General features: G+C 39.2%; 1 protein-coding gene across 1 annotated transcript in view; it reads left to right on the forward strand.

The window, feature by feature from the left end:
* The first annotated feature begins 423 nt into the window (after positions 1-423).
* Positions 424-27,272, forward strand: part of ULK2 (unc-51 like autophagy activating kinase 2) — a 63,240-nt gene continuing 36,391 nt past the window's right edge. Inside the window, exons 1-8 of the mRNA XM_074263911.1 lie at positions 424-625; positions 2,493-2,585; positions 3,542-3,583; positions 18,324-18,356; positions 18,662-18,698; positions 21,239-21,412; positions 22,686-22,759; positions 23,990-24,091. Coding sequence (XP_074120012.1) covers positions 536-625; positions 2,493-2,585; positions 3,542-3,583; positions 18,324-18,356; positions 18,662-18,698; positions 21,239-21,412; positions 22,686-22,759; positions 23,990-24,091 — 645 coding nt within the window. The 5' untranslated portion in view covers positions 424-535. The remainder of the gene's footprint in view (positions 626-2,492; positions 2,586-3,541; positions 3,584-18,323; positions 18,357-18,661; positions 18,699-21,238; positions 21,413-22,685; positions 22,760-23,989; positions 24,092-27,272) is intronic.

Raw genomic sequence — 27,272 nt, forward strand, 5'->3', positions numbered from 1 at the left:
CTGCCCCGGGGGCGCGAGCGGCTCCGGGGGCCCTCAGTGACAGCGGCCGCCTGCGGGCCTGGGCCCAGCGGGGCGCGGCGGCGCGGAGAGCCGGGACCGGGGATAGGAGAGAGGCGGGCGAGGCCGGGCCGGGCTGGGACGGGACGCGAGCGGCGCGGCGGGAGCTCCCCCAGTCGGGGGCCGGGCCATGCGGAGGAGCGGCGGCGGCGGGCGGCCCCCGAGGCCTGGCTGAGCCCCGGTTGCCGGGCGTTCCGCTCCCCCTCCCGGGGCCGCTGCCCCGCCGCCGCCTCCGGCACCCCGCGCTTGCCGCCGCCGCCGCCGCCCAGTCCCGCCCTCGCTCGTTGGGGCTCCGAGGGAGGCCGCCCGGCCCCAGCATGAGCGCCCCCGCCGCCCGCCCGGGGCCCGGGCCCGTAGCCGCCGCCCGTGCGGCCGGGGAGACGCCGCGGCCGGGCCTGGGGGCCCTGCGGGGCTGAGCGGCCTCCCGCCTGCAGCCGCCCCCCGCCGGGCTTCATGCCCCCCGCCCAGCGCGCCCAGCATGGAGGTGGTGGGGGACTTCGAGTACAGCAAAAAAGACCTCGTCGGGCACGGAGCCTTCGCCGTGGTCTTCAAAGGCCGGCATCGCAAGGTAGCCGCTGCTCGAGCCCCTCCCCAAACCCGGCGGCCGTGGCCCCCGCGCCCCTTCCCAACTCCCCCCGCATATGTTCCACCTGCCAACTTAGGACGGGGCGGCCCCGCTGTCCCCAGGTTTTCTCCTACAAGCGGGCGTGGGCCGTGGTTGCCAGGGGTAGTTTCGGTGTGCCGCGGGTGGCGAGTGGGAGGTCCGAGTGTGCCCCCGGATGGACAGCGCCCCGTGCCCGCGGCCCCCCATTCCCTCTGTGCCCCTCCATCCTTCCTCATCCCCTCTAATCCCCCCATTCTCCCCACTCCCTCTCCCCCCTCTAACCCCCCCCCCCCCGTATTCTCCATCCCCTCTTAAACCTCCCCGCCTACCAACCCCCTTTCCATCCTTCCCCGTCCCCTCTCCCATCCCCACTCCATCCCCCATCCCCGGCCACTTCTTTAACTCTCCTACCCCTTCCCCCGCCCCTCTTTAACCCTCCTTTCATCCGTCATCTCTTCCCAAACAGCTTCCTCCTTCTGTCCCTCTCCATCCATCCTCTATGATTGACAGTGCTAATGGGTCCCTTGTCTCCCCCTCCGCTTTCCCTTCTCCCTGACTTCTCTGCCCCCTCCACCCACCTCCATCCCCTCCTTCCCTGCTCCATCCCCTAGGATTGACAATGCCCATGTGTTCCTGCCCCCCCCAGCCTGCTCCTAAACTGCAAAAGAAGAGATTTGTGGCCACCGACAACTTTCCGACCCCTTTCTCTCCTCAGCCCATTGGACTTGACATTCCTACCGCTTCCTTCCCTTCAAACAAAACAAAAACAGACCAAAAAAGCCTGACTTCCTTCAGGAGCAGGGATTGCAGCCTTCACATAGTTGCATTAACTTTTCTGTTTTGACCCATGATTGATGTCAGCAGTTTGTGCACTTAGTATTGGGTTAAAGTTGCTTTTAAACCATCAAATTTTGAAAAAATTGAACTTCATAGGGAACAGTATAATCATGAAACATTTTTAAAGTCGGTGTTTTTTGGATTTTTTTGGGGGGTAACTCTGGCTAATGAAAAGTAGAGGGTCTGTTGATACTGGAAAGAAATTAGTCCTTAAACATAATTAGTCTTAGCTGTATTGGAGGGCCTGTTAGTCTGCAATTGTCTGCATTTTTTTTGTTTGTTTGTATTGCCCAGATTGTTTTGAGAGCTTAAATCTTACACAACAGGCAGAGCTCCATCTACCGACTACTGGAGTGTTTTTCTTGCTGGCTTCAAGTTGTTAAATATGTATATATGTATGTATGTGTATATATAGTGTCTATAACAGAAGAAAAGTTTTGTCCTATTTTTCCTGGGACTCAAATGTTATTTATCTAGACATTTTAAACAGTGTTGTGGCTAGGAGCCTTTGAGTCTTTGGGGAGTCTAGTAGTCCCAGTGTTTGTCATATTAATGTTGATAATTGTAGACCCAATGGAAAATTGGCTGCTCTCCCATTGGCTGAGGTTTTCTAAAATTCAGAGGTGTCATGTTTCCCAGCATTACTTCCTATATAACCCCCGACAAGCCGAGTAGCAACCTCTTCCCCACCTCCCCCCACTTCCTGGCTATCTTACAGTATCAAGTGGAAAAAAAATGATTTCACTGTGGACTTTTAAACATCTAATGAGCATGCTCAAGACTTGTAAAAAATTTTTTTTAATGAACTGAAAAGTTGATGGTCATGTTACGTTTCAGAATCTATTTAGTTTAAAAGTATGTCAGAAGTAGAAATAATTGTTAAAAGGTTTGGCCATTCTTTTTGCCAAGAGTGATAATTTACTTATTGGATGTGCTAAAATTTGAATTTATTTCAGTGCTAACCTATTGAAATTTTTGTTTTTTTCCTTTTCAGAAAACTGATTGGGAAGTAGCTATAAAAAGCATTAATAAAAAAAATTTGTCAAAATCACAAATACTTCTTGGAAAGGAAATTAAGATCCTAAAGGTATGTGGATATGTCCTCTTATTCATTGACACTAAGTTCACAAATGAAGCTCGGCAGCCTTGACTGGCAAAGAGGCCTAGAATTGAGTGGGCCACATTAAGATTTCAAGAGAAATGAGTATTGGGAAGGCAGCCAAAGAGCATTCACTGATTGCTCTTATCTTATAGAAGGGATCTTAGTCCTTTGGAATACTTGATGCTCTAAAATGTTTTAGGAGACTAAATTTGCGACTAGATAACAATTCTTCTTAGATTTAAAAGTTAGTGGAAACTAGTAATATATTAAATCTGACTTCTGAGATTTTTTTTCTTTTCTTTATATTTATATTTATATATATGTGTATATATATTATTATTATTATAATTATTGATTGAGAAAGCCCATATTCCAAATAGAGGAAGAGGGATTGTCTATCTCATACAGTTTTTGTATTTTCAGTTGGCCACTTAATTTTACAAATTCTGCTTTTAGCTTTACCTCTGCTAAATTGAAAAACTGTGCTATGACTTGTATTCCTTGGATTTGGCCTTTGATGTTTATTCCAGAAATGAAATGTTCACTTAGGTTAATTATCTTTCATCTCTCAGGCAAATAATGTATCCTTTAAAGTACTTTTAAATTTTTATCAGTGCTATTTAGAAATTGTACAGTGCTTTTAGGTGGTCAGCTATACCACCTGTGGTCCTTTTAGACACATCAGTTGTTTTTTTTTTTTTTAGGGTTGAACCAATTAACTTACAGGAGTTCTTTTTACATTTAGTTAAAATGTAGGTGGTAGAAGAAATTGAGTCCTTATATTTTTCCAGAATATGGCTCATCAGATAAATCTGTGCTTTCTTTGCCTACTTATAATCTGTTATATTTGATTAAAATGTGAAAATTGTTTTAATTATTAGTCTCATTTTCACTTAACTTTTGTTAAAAGAAATATTTTTATGATTGAATTTGTTTTATAGGAACTTCAGCATGAAAATATTGTGGCTCTCTATGATGTCCAGGTGTGTTAATTTGGATTCCCTATTTTCTTAACTGTATTGTCTGTTTTTTTTAAAAGTATATTTCGCAGAAAATTCACATCACATGTAGAAAATTTTGGAAATTAAAATAGAGAAATAACATTAAAATTATTGCTAAGTGTGACTGGATTACATAATGTACAACTTCGCTTCATTTAACCTTAGTTTTTTACTGTAAAATCGATTGGACTTAGATGACATGTAAAATTTCATTTATCTTAAGGCCTATATCCTAGTTTAAAAAAGCCATTAAGTTACATGTATTATGAGCCTTACATAAGACAGTAGAAAAGCTAATTGGTAAATATTGAGGATGTATGGCCTTGTATTTTAGGCTAATGTTATTTCTTAATATTAAATACATAATTTCTGTTATTAACAACTACATAAAGGACTGTGGGAAATTTGATGGTTTGGATTTTTTTCTCACCCTATTGCAAAAGTGTAAGTTGAACATTCTTTAGGGAATTGAGAGGATTATAGAAAGAAAAATAAGAAAACAAGGCTAGTCCAGAAATCCCTTGTTGGAAATGAGCAGGATTTATTTTTCTTCAAAGGCTTTTGATGTAGTCTGACTTAAGTCTCTGTGGACAGAGAGCATCAGCTGGCATGTCATTACTCATCATGAGAATTGTAGAGTAGTTAAATTTCCTGATTTCAGTGGCTTACGGAAAATCCTGTTAAATTCAGGTTGGGAGTGTATATCATACCATCAGATTTTTTTCTGGCAGTGACTTCATTCTCTTTGGGGACTATTTTTTTGGTTGTTGAAAGAAATGATATAATAATTAAAAATTGGAATTTTAGAATATATCTTCAAGGTGGTTGGATTAACAATTATTTTGTGGGATTGTGGGTTAGATTTGGCCACTGGTGGTAGGAATTCATGAATACTGTTTACTAAGGCACTGTTTGCAAAGTGAAGATCTGGGTCTGATCCTTAGGAGTATGTGATCAATTTCATCTGAAAAAGGAGGCGGTTTCCCTATATGTCCTGAGGTCCCTTTTAGCTCTGTGATCCAGTGAATCATTCGGAGAATGGGAAGATGGGTCCCCTGCCCCTTGTCCTGCAACGGCCACCGATGGGGCTTGTCTCTAGTACGGCCATGTTCCCTTCGTCCCTCCAGAACTCACTCAGGTGGGCTCTCACTTCTGCATAGGGTCAGCTGCCTTTGGGGCAGCTCAGACCCTTACAGCAGGTAGGCACTAGTGAGTTAGAGCCCTGCCTCTGGCCTTCACACCTCCCTCCTAACTTGAAAGCTTTCCATTGACCAAAGGATGTATTGGGGCCACTAGGCTTTTCAGTTTGTGGCTTAATAATATTTTGGTTCAGAATATTTCTTTTACTGGTGTTTGGAGACACCTTAAATAAGATGGTGACTTTAGTGGGACAACTAAATGACACTTCACAAAACTGGTGATAAGGAGGCCAGGAAATAAACTAGATTGAGAATAGATTGAAATGGAGGGGAGTGTAATTTGGGTGATTGGGCCATGATTAGTATTAAAGATGCTGAATTTTCTTGCCACCCTAAACTGATAGCATTACTGGGAGAGAGTTGGGCAAAGTATTTCTGTTCCTTGAACTTATGCAATGGGAAATACAGAGCAGTCTTATATCTGGATATTCTGTCAGTGGAGTGGAGCCCTGGCTTGGACACTGAGCTCTCCCTGTAGGCTATTGCTTTGCCCCAAGCTAACTCCAGGCAGCTGACCTAACTTCTTTGCTTTCCCTTATGTAGAAAGTCAGGAGGAAAATGCCCATGATACATAGTTAACTTTATGCTTCTGGTGTTCTGTGAGAGAGTATCTGGAATAAGCATTGTCATAAAATGGCATGTTCTCCGAAGATAGAGGAATGGTTTTATGAATATTGTTCTTAGAATTTGTAAGGTCTAACAGTCTAGAAAGTTTCATTAGAATAAATGCAAATCATTTCTTATCCTGTGTAAAAAATGAAGGACTCATTTTCTTTCCTAAAGTTCTTAGTTTCCATATATTAATATCTGCCTTTATTTGGGACAAATATAGAATTGGTAACATAGTAAGTATAGTAATATAGTAAGTAAAGTTTCTCTTTACATGTGACTTAATGCTTTTCAAAAGGCTACTGTGCCCAGAAAGATGCCATTGACATAAATGTACATGATTTGTGCAGTGCCTTTGGTCCATTCTCCTTGTCAGTAAAAAGTAATGAGGAGAACTCGCAGCAGTTTTGAGGGAAAAGGGAAACTGCAGATGGGAGATGCATATTTCTGCTATTAAGTCTTTTGGCTTTTCTGAAATATATTTGATAAGATTAGAGCTACCCAGAGATTTTTGTAATTCGTTTTCAAGTGGCCACATACTTAAATATTGACAATTAAGACCTATTCAGGGAACATGCACTTGCAGACTCATGACTGTCCTTCCTAAACCTGGATGTACACTGAGATATTCTTAGGGTTTGGGGGAAAGGAGGCTAGATCCCAGCTTGTTTAACTGTGCTTCCACATAGGGCTATGTAACTGAATGTGGAGATTGTGAAATTATGATTTATTATCAGTAAATGTTTGATTTGTATACCTGTTTTATATACTTATATATCCAGGATCACATAAACATTTCTCAGGCAAAAAGGGGTTGTAAGCAGGAAAAGTTAAGAGGTCCTGAGCTAGACTGTTCTCTAACAGAACTGAGTAGTGATAAAGCTCATTTGGAACTAGAAATATTTCCTTCTGTGTTCCTCTAGCTTTGTATCAGAAAAGGATAATAATAGCTCACACTTAGAGCCTTTTAACGATCATTCAGCACTTCAAAATTATCTAGCAAATGTTCAGTTACTTTTTAGAAAGTTATTAAAGTTATTACATTGAATTATATAGGAACATATCACTCAGTATTATATATAACTTTTTATTTATAAAACGTATGCATGGGTATTATTTCAACACTGACCCTTGCAAAACCTTCTGTCCCAATTTTTCCCCTCCATCCTGCCATCCCCTTCCCTGGAAGGCAGGTATCCAAGTATTGTACATATCTACCAAAAATTGAGACCATCTTGTATGAATGAACTTTCCCATTTGTAGATACAAACATGTCTTTTGAGGCAAGTCCTTGATTTCTCAAAACTTGTGCCTCTGGGGAGTGTACATTTTGGCTGAATCTACTCTGATGGTGAAGCTTCAAAAATGGTCCCAGAAACAGACTGTCTGCCGTTTGCAGTTTGTCTAGCACAGAGAGCCAAGAGGTTAGGGATGAATTCACATAAAATCTTGTGCTCACATACCCATGAGGGATATAGGAAAGGCCTGTGGGGGGAGAACTAGAAAGTTTGTCATCCCTTTGACTTCATCGCTCCTAAGTTTGCACTGGGCAGGGAGGGAGTGAGGAGGAAATTTTGTCCTTTTTATTTTGGGTTAATATTTATACCTGATAAGTGTGGCACAGAACAAAAGCAAGCTCCTTGTAAGCTTTACTGTTAGATTTCTATCACCTTGGTGGAAAAATAAAGAATAGCTACACTGTTAGAAATGATTTCCTTGCTTAATAATTTGTTTCCTCCTCCCCTGCTTTTAATCTCTGCTAATTATAGACTCTTGTTGCAAAGGCAACATTATGGAATCTGTTTTTAAAAATGAGTTGAATGCTGGGGAAACCAGCATCTGTAGCATTAGCTTCTTTTGATTTTGCAGGTTTGGTATGTAAATGCAACATGTGCTAGGTACTTCTCATGTGATTGGGGGGGGGGGGCTGAGGCAATTGGGGTTAAGTGATTTGCCCCTAGGGTCACACAGCTAGGAAGTGTCTGAGACCAGATTTGAACTCTGACTTGGCTCGTTGCTCTATCCTCTGCTCCACCCAGCTGCCCCTTCTCTTGTGATCTTTTGGAAGGAGATTTGGACTTTATGGGAAAACAATTATCTCTAGTCTTTTTGGGTACTGTAATATGTGCATTTTAGGCATAATTATCACAACAATCCTCATCATAATTCATGCCAAGGGCTGTGCTAATCCCTTTATAAATGTTCTCATTTGATCCTCACAACAGCTTTGGGAGGTCCTTGCAATTCGTACTCCCTTTTGACAGATGAGGAAACTGAGGCAAACCCAGGCTAAGGGACTGTCCAGGAAGTCCCATAGTGACACAGCTAGAAGAGTCAGGCTGTATTTGAACCCCAGCCTTCCGGACTGCAGTCCCCACCCTCTGGCCCTCCTCAGCTGCTTGAAATTCAGTGAAGCTCCAATGTGTGCAGGGAAAGTGGCACAGGTGTCATGCCAGCTTCCAGAATTTCCGGGCGCATTCCTTACTGTGGGCCTGTGGTGCTGTGCGCTCCTGCCCTGTTCCAGTCTTGAGCTTCAGGGAATGCCGAATTCAGCATTTCAGAGGATTAGATACTTCCTACCTTTGAGCAGACCCAGTTGCTTGGACAATGTTTTAAGTATTTCTGTCCCCAAAAGAGATGTCTGTGTGTTTCTATCTCTTCAAGAGGTTTTTTTGAAAAATGTCGGGTCACTTGACCTCCCTCCTCCAAGCCCTCAGCCAGTTTGGGTGTGTTTAACTAAAATGCCATTTCTGGAGGATTTTTTTTTTTTTCCTGAGGCTGGGTTTAAGTGACTTGCCCAGGGTCACACAGCTAGAAAGTGTTGTGTCTGAGACCAGATTTGAACTCAGGTCCTCCTGAATTCAAGGCTGGTGCTCTATCCACTGCGCCCCCTAGCTGCCCCTCTGGAGGATTTGTACTTGGTCACAGGGAGGGAGGTGTATAGATTGGAGAGGGATCCAGAGGGCCCCAGGTACTTGTATGTGTAACGGAGCTGCCTTCTGTGGGTACATTTTGGCTCCCTATTGGTTAGTTCCTGAAGGGCATGTATTATATTTTGGTATCTTGTATGCAAATTCTATAAGAGTCTAGAAATGGAAGGGGTTCTCCATTGAACATAATCAGTCTGAGACTGCATTTACAGCTGCCTTTCAGATGGGATGTTGTAGAAGACTCTCTTCCATTGGGCAGGAAATTGGACCAGCTAACAGTTGAAGTCCTTCCCAACTCTTTGGATGCTGGGTTTCATTAGAAGGCTGAGCACTTAGCGGAAGAACTGCATAAATCTAGGTTTGGTGTTTTTAGCCATTTTGAACTCTGCAGCTAAACCAACTTTTAGCCAAAGTGCTTTTATGTTGACAATAATTTATCAGTTTCTGGACTGAAGAGGATGCAGATTTCTCTTCTTCTCTGCTTACTTAGAGAGATCAGCATTTGTATTTGAGCTTGTCCATTTGCTTATTCCTAGTTGCCCATTTTAGCAAATTTTAGATTTGTAGAAGGTACATTAAAAAAAATTTCCATTTATATATAGATATAAAAATGTATCTGTAGTTTTTATATTTGTGATTTTTTTTTTACCAAGTAAAAATATCCTCCAAATATGATTTTTGCAAACCTCAAATGTGTAGAAATTTTGCCATGAGTTCTTTGATCTGGTATGTTTCCTGTGTGAACTTTGCACATAGTAGATGACATTTAGAAGCTTGTTGTATTACATACACTAAGTGGTGGTATTTGTCAGTCTTTAGTAAAGTTTGCATTCAGGTAGGTGCTTGATATCTGCAGATCTTTCTTTATGTAACTACAATGTCCTCAATAGAATAAGAAATTGAAAATGGAAAAAGGCCTAATACAGTAACACCAAAATCAAACAACTAATATTGCCAGGTAGAGATCTTTCTTACAAAAACTTGAGAGGTTTTTGATGATTTTTCATAGAAGTGCTTTGTGCATTTCTATCATTTTTGGGAGAATGGTCTTGGATTTTACTTTTTGCTTTTCTAACATCCTTTCTTAATTTCATATTAGAACACTTAATAGGCAGGGCATCACTTTGTGGGTCAGAGTGTTTCAAATTAGAACTTCTTAACATTTTTTGTGTTATAGATCCTTCCTGCAGTCTGGTGAAACTTATGAACTTCCTCTTAGAATAGGGTTTTTTTTTTTTTTTTTTTTTACTTCGTAATCGAAGGAAATGTTAAATTTCCTTTAAAATTTAGTGAAAATAAAGGTGTCATTTTTTCCCCCACCCATGCTCATAGATTTCTTGAAATCTTTCCACAGACTCCGGTTAAGGATCTTGTAAGTTTTATTTTTTGCCTTGCATGTTGCTGTGCTTCGAGGGTAGGGGAATGTTGGTCAAAGTTGACATTTAAAAATCAGGCAAGCAGAGTCTTCTACATGACTAGATCTGCTACCCAAGTGACAAACTTGGACACTGGAGGGGAAATCTGACCTGGAATCGTAGAGGTGAAGACTGTTTTCCATTTTTCTGGCAGCCATTCATGAGTCTGTGTATTTGGGGGAGCTCTGTGCCAGTTCTCACTGTCACCCCTTGGCACCCCCTCTGGAGTTTGTCACAGCTTTTGTTCATGTCAGGAAAGAGCAGAATGGACGGAGAGGGGGACAGGGATACCAGTGGTGCTCGTCACTTCAGAATTTAGGCTTTATTTGTAAGAAGTCCCTGTAGAAATCCAGATCTGCTTCTAGGTGCACATGTCTAGTGTGACCACTTAGCCACAGAAGAGTTCGTTTCCCTTGTAGATTTTAGTTGGGGATGGGAAGGAAGCAAGGATGAATGCGCCGAGAGGCTTGTTTTTTTCACTTGAGTGGGCGATAGCTCTTGCTTCAGGATTTGCCGTATTGTGCTCTACGGGGCACGATGTTGTTGTCTGGCCTTCCTGGCAAGGGGTGTTTGCAAATGTGGCTCTGACTTATGTAGCTGAAAAGTCTGCCCTTAACGGCCCCTCCCCACCATCCTGAGCCAAGTGTAGATTGATTCTACAGTGCCTGCCACGAGGGCGGCTGCAGGAGATGCTGGGCACCTCAACACAGGGGATGGGGCGCTGCACCTGGATATAGGAAGACTTCATTTTCTGAGTTTAGATTTGACCTCAGATATTTATTAGCTGTGTGACCCTGGATAAGTCATTTAATCCTGTTTGCCTCAGTTTACCCATCTGTACAATGATCTGGAAATGGACATGGCAACTACTCCAGGCTCTTTGCCAAGAATCCCCACAATGGAATCATAAAGAATTAGACACAACTGAATGACTGAACAACAATTACAATTGAAGACATCATGAATCCTGGGTCTGAGGAAATGAACAAAAGAATTTTTGTCCTCCATGCTATTATTACTTTTATAGCTAATTCTTGATGATTTCTAGAAATGGCTTCTTTCTGAGATATGTCCCCTGGTTGTTCATGTGGTCTTTATTGCGAGAATACCAAGTTCTTTGCCTTTTTATGGGATCCTAATACTTGGAATTGAAGGGACCCTCAAGTCATTTTTGAGTCCCTAACTTTACAGATGAAGATGCTAATTGTAACAACATTTTCTGTCCCCAAATTCAGTGCTCCTTTTTTATGCATTCTACCATGCTCCTTTCTGTTCTTTTACTCAGTGTAGTGAATGATAATTTAAAGTAATTTTTTTCAAATCACAATGCAGTTTCTGAAAGGTGGTACTTATACTTAGAAGTAAATAAAATGGATCACATATAAAAGAAGCCTGAACTTTTATTAGGATTATTCAGAGCAGTCTGAAGATGTTTCTGGGCATAGCTGATTGTTGGAGATAAAGAACGTCTCTGATAAAAGTAGGTTTGAGGATTCTTCTGCCATTTGGGAAGGACTTCAAAGGATCAGCTGAGGACAGAGATTCTCAAGATCACAGAGATCTACTTGTCCTCAAGAGGAAATTAGAGTTGTCTTTTTTATCCTTAACTCACCCTGTGGTCTGCTCATTTATGAAAATGTTTTACTTTCAGCTTATAGACCCTTCAGTTTGTGTGTGATGGGAAGATAAATTTCTTCCTTTTCAAGGTAAACATCAGACTAGTTGGAAACTTAAGCTTATCTTCTTAGTCTGAGGGACTTCCATATTTACAGTTGGGAGCAACAAGAAAGGGCTCTGGGCGAATTCTAGCTGCCTGGTTTGGGGGGCTAAAGAGATGGGACCATTTAGGATCCTATGAGGGAGGAGGTCTTTGTAAGAGTCCCCTTAATTTGTCAGAAAGTGGCTCACCTTGCTTTGTGTAAGATTGCTGGTCTTGATTCTGTTTTTATATGAATAATTGGCATCATGCAGGATATCTGATCCTGTAGTCAGAAGTCAGCTGACATTTAGCCTGGTAGCAAAATTTTAATCCTTTTATGTTGATGTTGTTTGCTATTCACCCAGAAGAAAATAAAAAGTACTTTGGGGCAGTATAAGAAGAATGGTTTTTAAAAACTGAACATTGTAAAAGTAATCTACTATATACAATGGGAAATATTAGTGGTGTAAAAATATTTATAGGGGCAGCTGGATGGCGCAGTGGACAGAGCACCAGCCCTGAATCCAGGAGGACCGGAGTTCAAATCTGGTCTCAGACACTTAACACTTCCTAGCTGTGTGATCCTGGGCAAGTCACTTAACCCCAGCCTCAGAAAAAGGGGGAAAAAAATTATAAAGTTTTTTTTTTTTTTTTTTTTTTTTTTAAGGATCATTTTTGGGGAAGTTAATGGTTCAGTGCTTAGAGTACCAGTCCTGGAGTCAGGAGGATCGGAGTTCAGATCCAGCTTCAGACACAACACTTCCTAGCTGTGTGACCTTGGGCAAGTCACTTAACCCCAATTTCCTCACCAAAAAAAAATTTAAAATGGACTTAAAAGGATCATAGTTAGCAAATACTCATCCACTACTAATTATCTAGGAGCTGTAATTATCAGTGACAAATTTTAAAGCATTCACCAAGTTAGAAGAGATACAGGTTAAACTGTCTGTTTTCAGGATTTTGGGTGACTTTACCTTCATTTTATTTATTTATTTATATATATATTTTTTTTTCCTGAGGCTGGGGTTAAGGGACTTGCCCAGGGTCACACAGCTAGGAAGTGTTAAGTGTCTGAGAGCAGATTTAAACTCGGGTCCTCCTGAATTCAGGGCTGGTGCTCTATCCACTGCGCCACCTAGCTGCCCCCATTTAAAATTTTGAAACCCAAATTCTTAGCTTCTTGGAAACACTTTTTAAATATAAATATGTTCCCCAAGGTTGTGGGTTATTAGTGCCATTACTGTTCTCTGTTAGCAGAGGTAATTGAGTTAACTAATATTGCCACGTTCATCAGTTCTAATGGGGTTTTAAAAGTGAGATTTTTAAAATTCTGAGTGTCTACTTTTTATATAGTGCATTAAAAGAAATCTAAGACCTGTTTTCCATGATCTTGAAATCTATTGCAGGACACAAAATGCATACTTAAGTCAAGTAAAAAGTTACAAGAAAGTATATGATAAAGGTTAAGTGTGAGGGATGATACATTCAGTGAAAGGGGAGATTAAGGTCTGGACTGGAGATGGCACCATTTGAGTGGATGTTAAAATGTGTAGGATTGAGATGATCAGAAGAGAAAGGAAAGAATTTTGATTTTTTTTTTTCTTAGTTTAAAACATTTTAAACTTAAAAAGCATTAACTAAGACATGTTTCTGTATACATGGTTTTGAAGAAAGGGGAATGTATGTGAAATTGCAGATCTGTAATGTGTAGCTTGCATTTTTCCTTATATAAGGAAAATAATATAATCTATAATATAAATATATAATAAAATCAACACATTACTTCTAAAGATGTTCAGTTGATGGCTTCTGGCCTTTCTTTTCTGCATTTCAGAAACATGTTTCAGTGATTTTTTTTTTTTTTCCCCCATTTTAGTAAACCTTTCTTTAGCTTCTCTTCTCTCCCTCCCATTGAGGAAAAAAAAAAAAAGAAACAAAACCTTTGCCACAAATAGGCACAGTCAGAATAGGCTTATAGGTTTGGCCATGTCATTCATTCTGCAACTCCAGCCCATTCCCATATTTCTGTGAGAAAATAAATGAGTAGTACCAGCTGGATCGGGGTGCTTAGATTCTGCTGGGTCCCTACCAAAGATCACAAACTTTTTCTCTTTATGGCATTATTGATTGTCAGGCATCCAGGCCTGAAATCTTCTGAGTCAAATTTGTTTTTACCTCTTCCCTTCATATGTAATTAATTGGTTTCCAGGTCCACTTCCAAAAATTTCTTAGTTCCTCCTCTCCTCCCACTGCCTTTACTCTAGTTCAGGCTTCAAGTGGTTTTTATCTCTCTCTGCCTTGATTCATCTCTGTCTTGATAGGTTTAACTTCTGAATGGAAGCGGTGAAAGAGAAGTTATGTGATCTAACTCCCTTCTTTTCCTTCCATCCAGCAAAAATTTATTAAGTTCCCTACTGAAAAACTAGGCCCTGCCTTCAGGAAACTTGCATTCGTTTTCTTGGTGCCATTTTTCCTTATCACATTCATTAAAATACTTATCTAGTGCCTATATGTGTCAGACCCTGTGCTAAAGATACAAGAGTCAAGTGGCAGTCTTTGCTCCCAAGAAGCTTACAGTTTAATTGGGGGAGATAAGTGCGAATTTGTAAAAAGCAAGCTCTTCAGAAAAATTGCAGGTGATGGCCAGATGGAGGATTTGACCAGCCTTGTGTGGGACTGAGGTGGATGGAGGAATAGCTCATATCATGGGAAGTGATGAGGTTGAGGAACTATGATGTCAGAGGGAGAGTCAATACATATGTTGAGTCCCCTAGTATGAGGGAGAGAAAACTTGGGAGCAGGTACCCAAAGGGATCTGAGGGAGGAAGGAAGGAAAGTGACTTAGTAGTGTGTAGACAGTGGCTGTGAGGATTTTGATAAGGGCAGTAGAAATGGATGGCATGTACCTCAAAGGAGGAGAGATGTCTGCCCCGCAAGTCTGCTTTGTAAGAAAGAATGAAAGGATGAGAAAAAGATCCTTCAGCGAAACTAGCTGGGACATTCATGTACAACAGCTGCTTTAGCCTTTCACCCAATTGAAACCAATTAATTAAATGAAATAATTAATTTCTATTAATTAATTAGCCTTAATTGTGCCTCTTTTCTGCAGTCTCTTCATCAGAGACTGCTTCTCTGTCATTTTTTCCCAGTGAGATGTGTCATGGCCCTTAATTTATAGAAAAAGAAACTGAGGGAAGGAACTTACTGAAAGTCCCGCAGGAACTCATTAAAGATGTGTGATATGTTTAGCTTGGAGGCTGACGACCCCCACCTTGTCTGCCTTCCAGAGGCTTGAGATACCCCAGAGCCATTTGAGTTGAGGTTCCAGTTCTGGCCTGAGTTCTAGGCAGACCAATTGAGACTATTTATTGCAGATTCTTACTGGCCTTCCTTCTGCTTCCAGACTCTTCTCCTGTGAATTGTTTGCACTGCTGCCAGAGTAATGCATAAATCTAACCTTGTCTCCCACCTGCTCCAAAACATTCCTTGTTGTTTACAGGATCCCATATAAACAGCTCCAAGCATTCCAAGCTATCCAAAATCTGCTTCTGATGTATTTATCACAAATAATCTCAAGCCGCACAGCCAGTTTAACTTGCTTTGCAACATTTGAATATTTTTGCTGTGTAAGGTATAATTTTCTTAGTTATTTTTCTGCCTCCATCAAGATTTTGTCCATTAATTTTCAATCTTTTTTCATTTTATAATAAATTGCTATATACTTTGTTCTAGAGTACTATTGTTAGAAGCAGCTACCTGGCCTATTGCGTAGATCACTGGTCTTAGTATCAGTGTGAATTTTTTTTTTAAATAATTTTATAATTATAACTTTTTTACAACATTATCCCTTGTACTCCCTTCTGTTCCAAATTTTCCCCTCCTTCCCTCCACCTCCTCCCCTAGATGGCAGGCAGTCCCATACATATTAAATATATTATAGTATATCTTAGGTACAATATATATGGGCAGAACCGAATTTTGTTGTTGTTGTTGTTGTTGCAAAGGAAGAATTGGATTCAGAAGGTAAAAAATAACCTGGGGAGAAAAACAAAAAAATACTCACAGTTTACACTCATTTCCCAGTGTTCCTTCTTTGGATGTAGCTGATTCTGTCCATCATTGATCAATTGGAATTGGATTAGCTCTTCTCTATGTTGAAGAAATCCACTTCCATCAGAATACATCCTCATACAGTATCATTGTTAAAGTGTATAATGTTCCCCTAGTTCTGCTCGTTTCACTCAGCATCAATTGATGTAAGTCTCTCCAAGCCTCTCTGTATTCCTCCTGCTGGTCATTTCTTAGAGAACAATAATATTCCATAACCTTCATATACCATAATTTACCCAACCATTCTCCAATTGATGGACATCCATTCATCTTCCAGCTTCTGCCACAAACATTCTTGCACACACAGGTCCCTTTCTGCTCTTTAGTATTTCTTTGGGATTAAGCCCAGTAGTAGCACTGCTGGATCAAAGGGTATGCACAGTTTGATAACTTTTGGGGCATAGCTCCAAATTTGCTCTCCAGAATGGCCGGATTCTTTCACAACTCCACCAACAATGTATCAGTGTCCCAGTTTTCCCACATCCCCTCCAACATTCATCGTTATTTGTCAGGAATTATTGTGATGGGTCTACTCTTCTTTGTCACCTTTCTAAATGTATAGGTTGATTTATGTTCCTCTACTAGCTTTGAAACAGGAATTTAGTTTAGTGAAATTTTAATTATCTTGGATGGAAGATAAGGCTTAGAGAAGCCAGTATTTGTGGAAAATTCTTACATTTTAGTGGCATCCCAAAATTGCCCAAGTTCTTCATAATTGTGAAATACTTGAATGTAAAGTAGTATTTTACGTTACTTAAAAGAAAATACTATTAGAAAAGTTGTCTAAGAAGTATATGGAATTTATAAACTTTCAGGAATAGTGGTGTATTGCTGTCAGTTTTGTACCTTTTTTTTTTTTTAGCAGCAAATGATAGGTTTAGTACTTGAAAGACTCATAAAGGAAAAAAACAAAAACCTCTTTTAGAAGTTCTAGCAAATGGAAACTTCTGACCTAATCAGCCATTTCATTGTTACATGTATGTTTGCTTAACAAGGATCAATTATTATAGAAATCTGTTTCTGCTGTAATGTTTGACAGTTGGAAGCAAATCTCTATAGTCAACTTGCAAGTGTGGTTGATGAGGTCCATATTTGTACTCAATGGAATTAGAAAGTCATTTCAGAAGGGTACATTGGTGAACATTCTTTTTGCTCTCTGCTTAATTTACAGTTGATTACATTTACATTTGATAATTTGACTTCTTGCCTATGGTTAGAATTATACTGGGTGATTTTTTTTTTTTTTTTTTCTTAAAGCAGTCAGGATTAAGTGACTTCCTCAGGTTAGCATAGCTAGTGTCTTAGGCTGGGTTTGAACTCAAGAACTGATTCCAAGACGAATGCTCTATCTACTGTAACACCACTAGTTGCCCTGTATTTAGGCTTGTGCTTGCTGAAAGCTCTAAGCATTTTCATCTTGCCCGCTGCTTGACTACATACTCCATGGACTGAACTGTTACTGTGGAGCATCTTAAATTTAAATTTAGGATTATGATGAAGTCAGTGATTGCTTGGAGGAAATGCCAAATTGCATCATTCATAGCTTAAAGATAAAGTCTAGTTAAGTTGTCCCAAAAATGCCATTGAAAGTATTGAATGAAATGAAAACAGTTAGAAGTCAGCAGTTCAAATTTTGAACTGACTTAACCCAGATCTGTAGTAGTTTGAACTTGAAGAGATTGCTATCAAGTTGTCAAAATCAAATAGTGCCCAAAGTCAGTCTGTTCTTATATTTTCTATGACACCTTTGAGAGCTAAGTTAATTAACTGGATTAACTATTAAGAGAATTCACAGGATATTTGGGGATACTAAGATTATCCAGGCAATTTCCTGGACTTAAATTTATAGATGTTTGGAATTGATTTATAATGGAACAACTTTCTGTGGAGAGCAGAACTGTCTGAAAATTGCATTCATGTGGATGCAAAAAAACAAAACAAAACATGTGGACATGGTTCAGGAAAGTTTTTTTGTTTAACATCTTGAAAAATGAAGTTTATATATATATATGTATATGTTGAGATTCTTTTTGTATTGATATCCTTTATTTTTCAGTTTCAAAATTTATCTCAATTTCCCTTTCAGCCCTCCTTTCAGAGAGCCATTCCCTATGATGGTATTTTTTAAAGAAATAAAAAAAGAAAAACCAGCATAACAAAAAAAAAAAATCAGAAAATATATGCAAATATTCTATATCCATGGCTCTCACCTCTGCAAAAGGAATGAGGGGTGAGGGTATGTCTTCCCCTATTTCTTTAGAGACCATGCTTGTTCTTCATAATTTTGCAACATTCACTTTTGAATGTTTAAGGTTCTTTCCCCATATACATTATCATTCATTATGTATATTTTCTTGACTCTGCTTACTTTACTCTGCATTAGATCATGTAAATTTTCCATGCTTCTCTGGAAGTATTCATTTTCATCATATCTTTTTGTTTTTTATAGCTCAGTAATAATTGCATTCATGTACCACATAATCAAAGGGTATCAAATTTGTGTTTAATATCTAAAATTGCCTTCCTTTTTTGATTAAATCAGAAGAAATTTGATTGGGCTTTGAGATGCTTATAACTTTAGCCATTGGTGGCATTTATATTAGCAAATGTTCTCCCTTTAGAGTTAGTGTTTAATATTAGTATTTAGTCTTTAAATTTTTGATAAGCAGTTTCTGAAATTTATTTTGAGAACAATAACCATAATTTAGACTTTGGCTTTTGATCATCTATCTAAGTGAGATTTATTATGTTTTATTTTAGGAATTACCCAATTCTGTTTTTCTGGTGATGGAGGTATGTAGTAGTCTATAAATGTCTGCTTAATTGGATTTGGAATTTCTTTGATAAGTACTTTGAGAATATGTGGGCAAATGAGATGATTTTGATAATTGAAATGAATAATTCACTACAGCACAGTTGAATTGTCATAAGTAATATTTGGATTTTTGACACTGTGGGTCTCAGATTGGATATGTTTTAGATGATATTTATTAAATTATATAGAAGTCCAATTAAAAATTAGTTCCTGGTAGTGTATTGAATAACCATTGAATAAATACCCTTGATTTTAATTATGTTTTTCTCTTTTTAAAAACCAGTATTGCAATGGTGGAGACTTGGCAGATTATTTACAAGGTATTGTAATCAATAAACACAACTATTTTTTGACATTTACTGTTTCTGTTTCTGTTTTTTGTTTTTTAATTTAAATGAATAGCAGCAACTTAAGATTGTCATGGTTACAAAACTTTGACTTTGGATTTTATAAATTATCTGTATAGGTTTATATTTGATAGTGTTTATGGCTCTGCATATGAATATGTTTCAGTAATGATTAGTAACATTCTTTATGGGAGAGAGAAAAATTAAATTGTATTTTCTTTCTCAAAAATGATATACTGCAGCCATTAGCAAAAACTTTCAAAGACAAAAGACTTTACTCAAAAAGTTTTTAATTTTATAAGTAACTTTTTGAGTAAATAACTTTTTGAGTAAAATTAAAAGCACTTTACAAATTCATTCAAAAAGCATTAAATGCTTTCTCGATACAGAATATTGTGCTAAATGTTGAGGAAGAAGTGATAAATTTTCTGTGAAGGCCTTATTACCTTAGAGCATGATAAGGGAACTATAACACAGAGTTGCTTTGGATTAGTGATGGAAAAATGACAGGAGATCTGAGAGGCCAGATTTCCAAGGCCTGGGGAGAGGAGGAGGAGGAGGAGGAGGAGGAGGAAAATATGGTGGCAGAGATACTGAAGGGAATAGAGCTGGTATTGAAAATATTCTTGCATGACATAAAGTTAGCAAGTAGTTAAACCAAAGAGCCCTGGTGTCCTGGCCATGGAGACCATCCTGTTCTCTATTATCCCTTAAAAAGCCAGCCAGAGGTTCAGATAGAATGGACAAGGGGCAAAGAGAGCATGATCTTGGGGCAGTCCTTCCTGGCCCCCTTGCTTCACAGTACTTCTCCACCTGAGGAGGAACAGTTGAAATTAGAGCATTAGTTTGCAGGAGTAAGCCTTTAAAAGGGATTCTGAATATCCCTGCTCCCCCTTGTTCCTGCCCTTGCTCCCAACTGCCTCAACCACAAAGGATCCAGGGCCACCTCAGTGCAGATCTGCACGGTTCTCGGCCCTGGAAGTCCTGACTCCTGTTATCCTGTTTCCAGCTTGCCTCTCATTCCCTTCTTGGGGGAGCCCCACGTCTGTTTGAGAGAATCTCTGCTTCCTCAGAAATGTAGCAGCTGAGCATCCCGGAGGTCACCCCAGCAGCCCTCCTCTGCTTCCTCACTAGTGGCCACTGGGGCTACAGCTCTTGGGTTCCCTCATTTCTCACAGACAGTATTTGTAAGGTGGTGTTAGTAAGCACTCAGCGGCCCCTGGGGCAAAATCTTGATAGGTGGTCTCTCTGAGAAAGTATTAATCAGCAGGCATTTATTAAGCACCTACAGTGTGCCTAGCCTTGTACTAAGCACTCTGGGACACAGAGACAAAGCCAAAACAAAAAAAAAGTTTTTCCTCTAGGAGCTTGCACACCAGTAGTACAGACAGGCGTGTATCTGTAGACATAGATGCAGACTAGGGTATCAAGAGTTGTCAGTTGTCATTAATATCCTGCAGTCTGCTGATTGACTGTAGTCTCTGAGCTCAAGTGGTATTTTAGAGCAGTGCAAGGATGCACTGGTGCATGTTTAATAAGTGGGCTCTCCTAGGGGGAGTATGTTTGTACATACTTACAGTTTAATTTGCATTGTTAATATTTTCCCCAACATTTCTTTAAGTTTAGGCAATCAACAAAAGATTAAATAAGTCCTGATTTTGGTGATTGCTGAATATTGCTGGTGTCACTGCTCACACTGCAATTTTAAAAGTGGTTCCTAAAAAAAATATTTTACATTGAAAGAAAAGCTCAGATATGGCCTGGCTCATATCCTGGTTGTATCCTGCTGTGATTTGGTCCTTTGGACCACACTTTGCTTTCCATGTAGTAACACTTGTGAGGGAACTAACATGAAAATTACTGAAAATGTCTAGTCATTCTGGAATGGAATTTTTTTCCATGGTGTGGTTAGTGGCTGTAATTTGCCTTTAAAGTATAATTTAAGTTTAATTAGAAGTGTCAAGAAAGCATCCACTTAGCTATAAAATATAAATGTATTTGAATATACTTAACAGGGGCAGCTAGGTGGCGCAGTGGATAGAGCACCAGCCTTGAATTCAGGAGGACCCAAGTTCAAATCTGGTCTCAGACACTTAACACTTCCTGGTTGTGTGACCCTGGGCAAGTCACTTAACCCCAGCCTCAGGGGGGGGAGAAAATGAATATACTTAACATATAATAAGATTTATCTTGGAATAAGTCACTTCTGTGTGCCTGATTATTTAGGCCTTTTGAGTAACCCTTTGGGGCCTCTCTTTCCCTTCTCCCCACCCTCTTCACCAGAGATAGGGAGTTAAAATAAGAGATGAAAACTTGACTTGGTTGACCTAACTAATTGAAATCAGTTCTTTAGAGGATGATAGTCTGAGTCTACTGAATAAAATTAGCATCTGTGGCTTTGCTAGTTATCCTTTCCCCTATTACTACTGATAATTCAATCAGTGTATGCAGATGGTGTTTTGGCTTTGAATGTTAAGTATGTACAAATATTTATGTAACTGCTTTCCCAACAGCTAAAGGAACTCTCAGCGAAGACACCATCAGAGTGTTTCTGCATCAGATTGCAGCCGCCATGCGCATTCTACACAGTAAAGGAATCATTCACAGAGACCTTAAGCCCCAGAACATCTTACTGTCTTACGCCAGTCGCAGAAAGTCAAGTGTCAGTGGCATTCGCATCAAAATCGGTAAATGGAAATGTTTCCCTGAAAATTAGTCTCTGGTGATTGTGATCCGTGTGATGGAACAAGGGGTAAAGTTGATGTTGTTTTGAAACAAGAGTTGTAACCAAACTCTTATTGAGTATAGGCACTTTTCTTGGCTCTTGGGATAGAAATTCTCCCTCAGGGAGTCAGTGTTACTTTGAAAAGCAACTGGAGTCAGGAGAGAGCGTATGAGTATGGTCAGTTCCTCTCTCTTAACCTTAGTTTCTTTAATCCATAAACAAAGTGATAATAACTAAAATATTTGGACTTCAGGGTTGCCATGAAGACTCAGTGGGATAAAGTGTGTCAATTCCTTGGCAAATTTTAAGATACTACATGAAAGATTGCCTCCTTTTCTTCCTGCTGCTGGTTCCCAAGACACTAAGGTTAAAACTCTGAATATTGAGCACATAGCATCAAAACAGATCATAATCACATTCTCTGAGTGTCCATCAAGACTTCTTGTCTAGCTGCAGGTTTAATTTAATTACAGAAGGATAGAGCTGTAACGGCCCTTTGTTATTTCTAGCTCATTCCCTCTAGATTTTGAGAGTCCTTCATGTAACAGGTAAAATCATTAAGTAGACATCAGATGTTTTTGGAGCACTTGGTTTGTAATGCTGGAGGTGATTAGTTGTAAAGCAGGATTATGCTTTCTTACTGATAATAGGAATTGTCAGCAGTTGTTTACACAGCTTTAATCTTGCCCAGGTTACATTTGGATTCTGGAAAAAAATAAAAAGTGAAAATTCCTTAACAAGAAATACGACATTTAACATTTTTAATGAATGATTTATACATAGTTGTTCAATTTCTCTTGGTGCCAAGAATAGTATTCCTTACCCCCAAAATTGGCAGAGCCACAGTGTATGCAGCTGATGCCAGTCTATTTTTTGGTTTGTTGATTCAGGGATTAAATTTTTGTTCTTTTTAATTGTTTTTAGGCCACTTATCAACCATTTTCAGTAAGATGTTTTCCACCAACTTGTTTTCATTTCCTTAAAATTCAAAAGGTCCATGATGCTAAACTACAACTGCCAGTCCATCTTTTACCGGTCTAGACATTTAAAAATCTGACTCCTTATTCTCCTCCTTCCCTTCTGTATCTTCCCAGTTCTCAGACCCTATGTAAGTGGCAGAAATATCAAAAGTAGAGAATTTAGACATTTTTTCGGTTAGGAGTTTGGGTTGGGAAACACAGAATTTTGGTAAATGTGAAAAACATTTGTTATTTTCCTCTCATTTCTTGAAATAGCGGACTTTGGTTTTGCTCGTTATCTGCATAGTAACATGATGGCTGCCACACTCTGTGGTTCTCCTATGTACATGGTGAGTCATGTAGTCTTGTCTGTTTAAAACTGTAAATCATAAGTAATGTGAGCTAGAAATAAATGAATGGATGTGATTATAAAAATTATGCATTTAGTTTTCTAATAGACTCTGGTATAGGATGAATAAATATAACATTGCAAACTAATAGTGCTCAGTGAGTAATTTCTCACTTAAGTAAATAGATGCCTTCCAGCAAAGTTGGTCGTAAACTGAATTCCTGTAAAACAAAACTTTACAATAGGAGTCAGTACAAAAATGTTGCCCTAGAAAATGATCTCCCCAGTTTTCTAAAATGAAAACTTCATGAAGATACATCCAAGACATGGTTGATGCTATGACTAAAAATAGCTTTAGAAAGCAAAACAAAGAATTTTTTAGCACCTTGAAACACTTTCTCAACCTCAGAACAGGTTTTTCTTCTTCTTCGTGTCTTTCCATGTAGCTTATTTGTGGATAATATTAGAACATTACATTTAATAATGTCTCAGAGACAGTTAGAAAAATGTATCCACTTTAGATGTGAAAAATAAGCTTGGATTTAAAGGCATTCCTGGAATCCAAGACAAGTCCTCTAGGTGGGAGTTTTCTGGGCCACACGTGGAGATCTAGGATCTTAGCCTTCTTCCCTCTCTCCTTATCTGAGGATTTACAGTGTCTGAGAGTGGGCTTCCAAGATCCTTTGGTATACGATGTACTGCATCTACAGTACAGCATTCTTCCTTTACAACTTCAAGCTTCCCTGACATGAACTGAATTTAATGTTCCTTTTGATCAGCTCTATCAGAGGGCTTTATAACCTGACAGCCAGCTTGCTCTTTGTGCTGATCAGCACCCAGAATTTGGTTGGCTCAAAAGTGGATAATCCTAGAGTAATTTATATTTGATGTGATTAGGAAATTTGTTTTTTGGGGTAGAGGGGAGACAGTTTTAACTTCCTGACTATATTTTACTTAAGAGAATTTTTTAAAAAATTAGTTTGACTTTTAAGCATAAACTAACCGTGACTTAAGGACAGATACTTTAACCTGTGCTAAATAGTAGGGGGAACTGGCTCTGGATTTACAGTTTTTTGGGGAAAATAGACAAATAATTCATAGATGGATAGGCAGTTCTTGATACCATCCTTAAAAATGTTAAACTTTTTTATAATTTTAGTGGTGATGGGGAGGGGAAATAAATATTGTACTAGTTAATACTGTGCCTTCTGGATTTTTCTGTTCTGTCTAGGCTCCTGAAGTTATTATGTCTCAACACTATGATGCCAAGGCTGACTTATGGAGCATAGGAACTGTGATCTATCAGTGCCTGGTTGGAAAGCCCCCCTTTCAGGTAGCACAGTTTCTTGACTACTGGGCTCTGGATTGACCTTGTATTCTGGTGGAGTCTTTCATCTTATTCCCAAGCTCTCTTCTTCTGTCCTGAAGGTTGTGCTGTCTGTACTCAGAGGTTAGAGGGGAAAGCCAGACTAGTTCTTACTCTTGGTTACTTTTGAGTGGGAAAAAATGACTTAATGCTTATCAGAAACTTCTCCTGCCTTTCCTCCCGCCCCTTCCAGCTGAACTCTACAAACCAAGCTCTTATATTTCTTAGGCTGGAGTAACAGGAAAGGGTCCAGGATTTTTGGACAAAATGGCTGCTTGAATGAAGGCAGAATGACCAACTCTGACATTTCTCCTTTAGCAAAAATCTGAAATTCTCATGGGTCAAATAAGTGTAAGAAACTCATTGAGAAATTAGCCAGAGATTTAATTTGTAACAGTTTTAAGTAGACTGGAAGAAAAATGGGTTTCTCACAAGTACTCTACGACCCAGAAATGAAGTAAGGGATTTTGAAAATGAAATAAAAAACAAAGAGGTGGAAGGAGAACATAGAGTATAGGGGGGAAAAAAGTGATAAACTGTATACAAATAATAGACTTTCTGAAAACTGAAATAGACCAAAGAGAAACCATTAACTTCATGAGACAAAAAATAGTAGAACAAAATCAAAAGATGTCAACAAATAGAAGAAAATGTGAGGTGTTTCATATGGAAAACAGTTGACAGGTAATTTAAGAGTCTAATGACTCCCTTGATTAAAAGAAAAAGTCAGAACACTATATTCAAGAATTCTTAAGTAAAAACTGTCCAGATCTATTAAAGGGCAAAGTGAACATAAAAACTACCAATCACCTCTTGAAAGAACAAAGAAAATACTGCAGCTATCTAGCAAATAGCAAAGAACCACAATCTGGCAGCTTCTCAGAGATCTCATGAGGGAGCTAAGAATAAAGTATTGCCAAAAGCAGAAGGGAGAAGTTTATGACGAAGAAGAGAGTATGCTCATGGAGGAGAAATCATGGACAAGAGAGAAGAGAGATGGACCAGAAAACTTGGGCGTTCCTCCTTAAACCTAGGCAGGAGCTGAGATAGAAAACTGGAGCATTTCCAAGTAGCTGGAGCAGCTGGGAAGGGCTCTAGAGTGATGTCAGGTGAACATTTTTTTGGGGGGAAGGAGAGTTAGGGATCCTGCAGAGCAGAAGGAGTAGCGGGGCTGGGGGCTGGCTCTGGGCTGAGGCCTTCTGGAGGGCACAGCCGAAAGGAGAGCCAAAGGAGGGACTGGTGCAGCATGGAAGACCCAAAAAGTGGACCTGGGAGAACTACACATACAGAGCTTGGGATATAAATACATCAGTGCAGTAGACATAAGTGAAGATAGGGGTTGTGCTTGAAGGGTAATTAGAAAAGAAAAAAGAAAAGAAAAGAACTGGAATCTGGGGGATGGAGGAGTGGTACCTTCTCTTTTAGGGAATGACTGAGCCAATCCTGATGTGGGAGTCTAATAGATAAGTGATGAGGGAATGTCAGAGGATGCTGGGCAGTGTGACCTGAAGCAGACAAACAGGAGGAGAACCAAGAAAAGCATTTTGGAAAGAACTGGGGACTCCAACTAATGTAATGACAAACCGTGTTTGTTCCCAGAGGGACTTTTGATGGACATTAGCCATCTTCTGACAAGAATGGTGATGGACTTCACGCTATAGAAAGAGACATGTTTTCCAACATAGTCACTTTGTACATCTGTTTTGTTTGATTGATTGTTAGTTGCAAGTCTTTTTTTTCTTTTGGATTGGGAAATTTGGAGAAGAGGAAGAAGATTGAGACATTTTGAAGATTCCCCATAGCTAACCGGAAGCAATATTTGAAATATGTTAGATACTTTTTTGAAAGAATCAAATTTAGAACTGCAGTTTTGAATTCACATTCCCTTCTGTGTTCTGCTTTATATATGGAAATGCTCTTTTAAAAAATTTGTTACACATTTCTAAAAAAATAGCTCAAAACGAGGGTCTGGGCTGGGATAGGAGGTTAGTTAGGTGCTGAGTAGAGGTAGTGGTAACTTTGACCAAGAGGTAGCTTGATTTGGATTTGTAATTAGTAAAATATAAATTTAATTTTCCACATTCATTAATCCCTGGAAAAGACTGAATGTAAGGTGGGATAGATTTATTCAGGCATTAAGTATTAATTAAAAAATTGTTTGGATTTTTCCCTGTTCTCATTTAAAGGCTCATTAAAGAATGCCCAGAAATACTTTTTAAGTATGACTGTCATAATCTTGATCCTGAATTCTTCATGTAATATTTATTTTTGGATAGATAATCATTTTGCCCCAGTTTTCTGGTGGCAGAGATCATACTGGTTGTCTAAATTGGAGCCAGAGACTAAATCCTCTTAATTGTCACCAGCATTTATGCCATACTTACTATCTGAAGAGGGATCATCTTGTGAAATTAGTAGGCCAAGGCAAAGGAACAATTGGGATGTGGGTCATGGTCCCTCAGGGGTCCTGCAAGAAAGCTTGCGTGCAGCGGGACCATCTGTTACCAGGCAGACTGGGTAGCTTTTATAGTAAGATTACTATTGATCCAAGGTGTGAAAAAGGATTTTTTTTTCAATTTCTTTTTTTTTTTCTTTCGATAGTGTTTTAATTTTCCACATATATGTTATAGTTTTCATTTTTGTAAAACTGTGTTCCAAATTTTTCTCCTTTCCTCCCTTAACCCCCTCCCTCCCTAAGACAGCAAGCAATCTAACTTAGGTTAAACATATGGAATTCTTTTAAGCATACTTCCGTATTTGTCATATTATGTAAAAAAAAAAAAAAAAAAAAAATCATCACAAGGCAAAAGATCATGAGAAAGAAAAAACCCAAGCAAACAAACCACAACAACAAAAGGTGAAAACATACTTCCATCCATAGTCAGTCTTCTCTCTGGATGTGGATGTCTGTTGGAATTGCTTTGAATTACTTCATTGTTGAGAAGAGCCAAGTCCATCACAGTTGATAATGTTGTTTTTGCTATGAACAGTGTTCTCTTGGTTCAGTTCATTTCTCTCAGCATCAGTTCATGTAAGTCTTTCAAGGCTTTTCTGAAATCATCCTGCTTATCATTTTTTATAGAACAATAATATTCTATTATATTCATATACCATCAGTTATTCAGCTATTTCTCAACTGATGGGCATT

This window comes from Sminthopsis crassicaudata, chromosome 4 (assembly GCF_048593235.1).
Source record: "Sminthopsis crassicaudata isolate SCR6 chromosome 4, ASM4859323v1, whole genome shotgun sequence".
Classification (NCBI taxonomy): domain Eukaryota; kingdom Metazoa; phylum Chordata; class Mammalia; order Dasyuromorphia; family Dasyuridae; genus Sminthopsis; species Sminthopsis crassicaudata.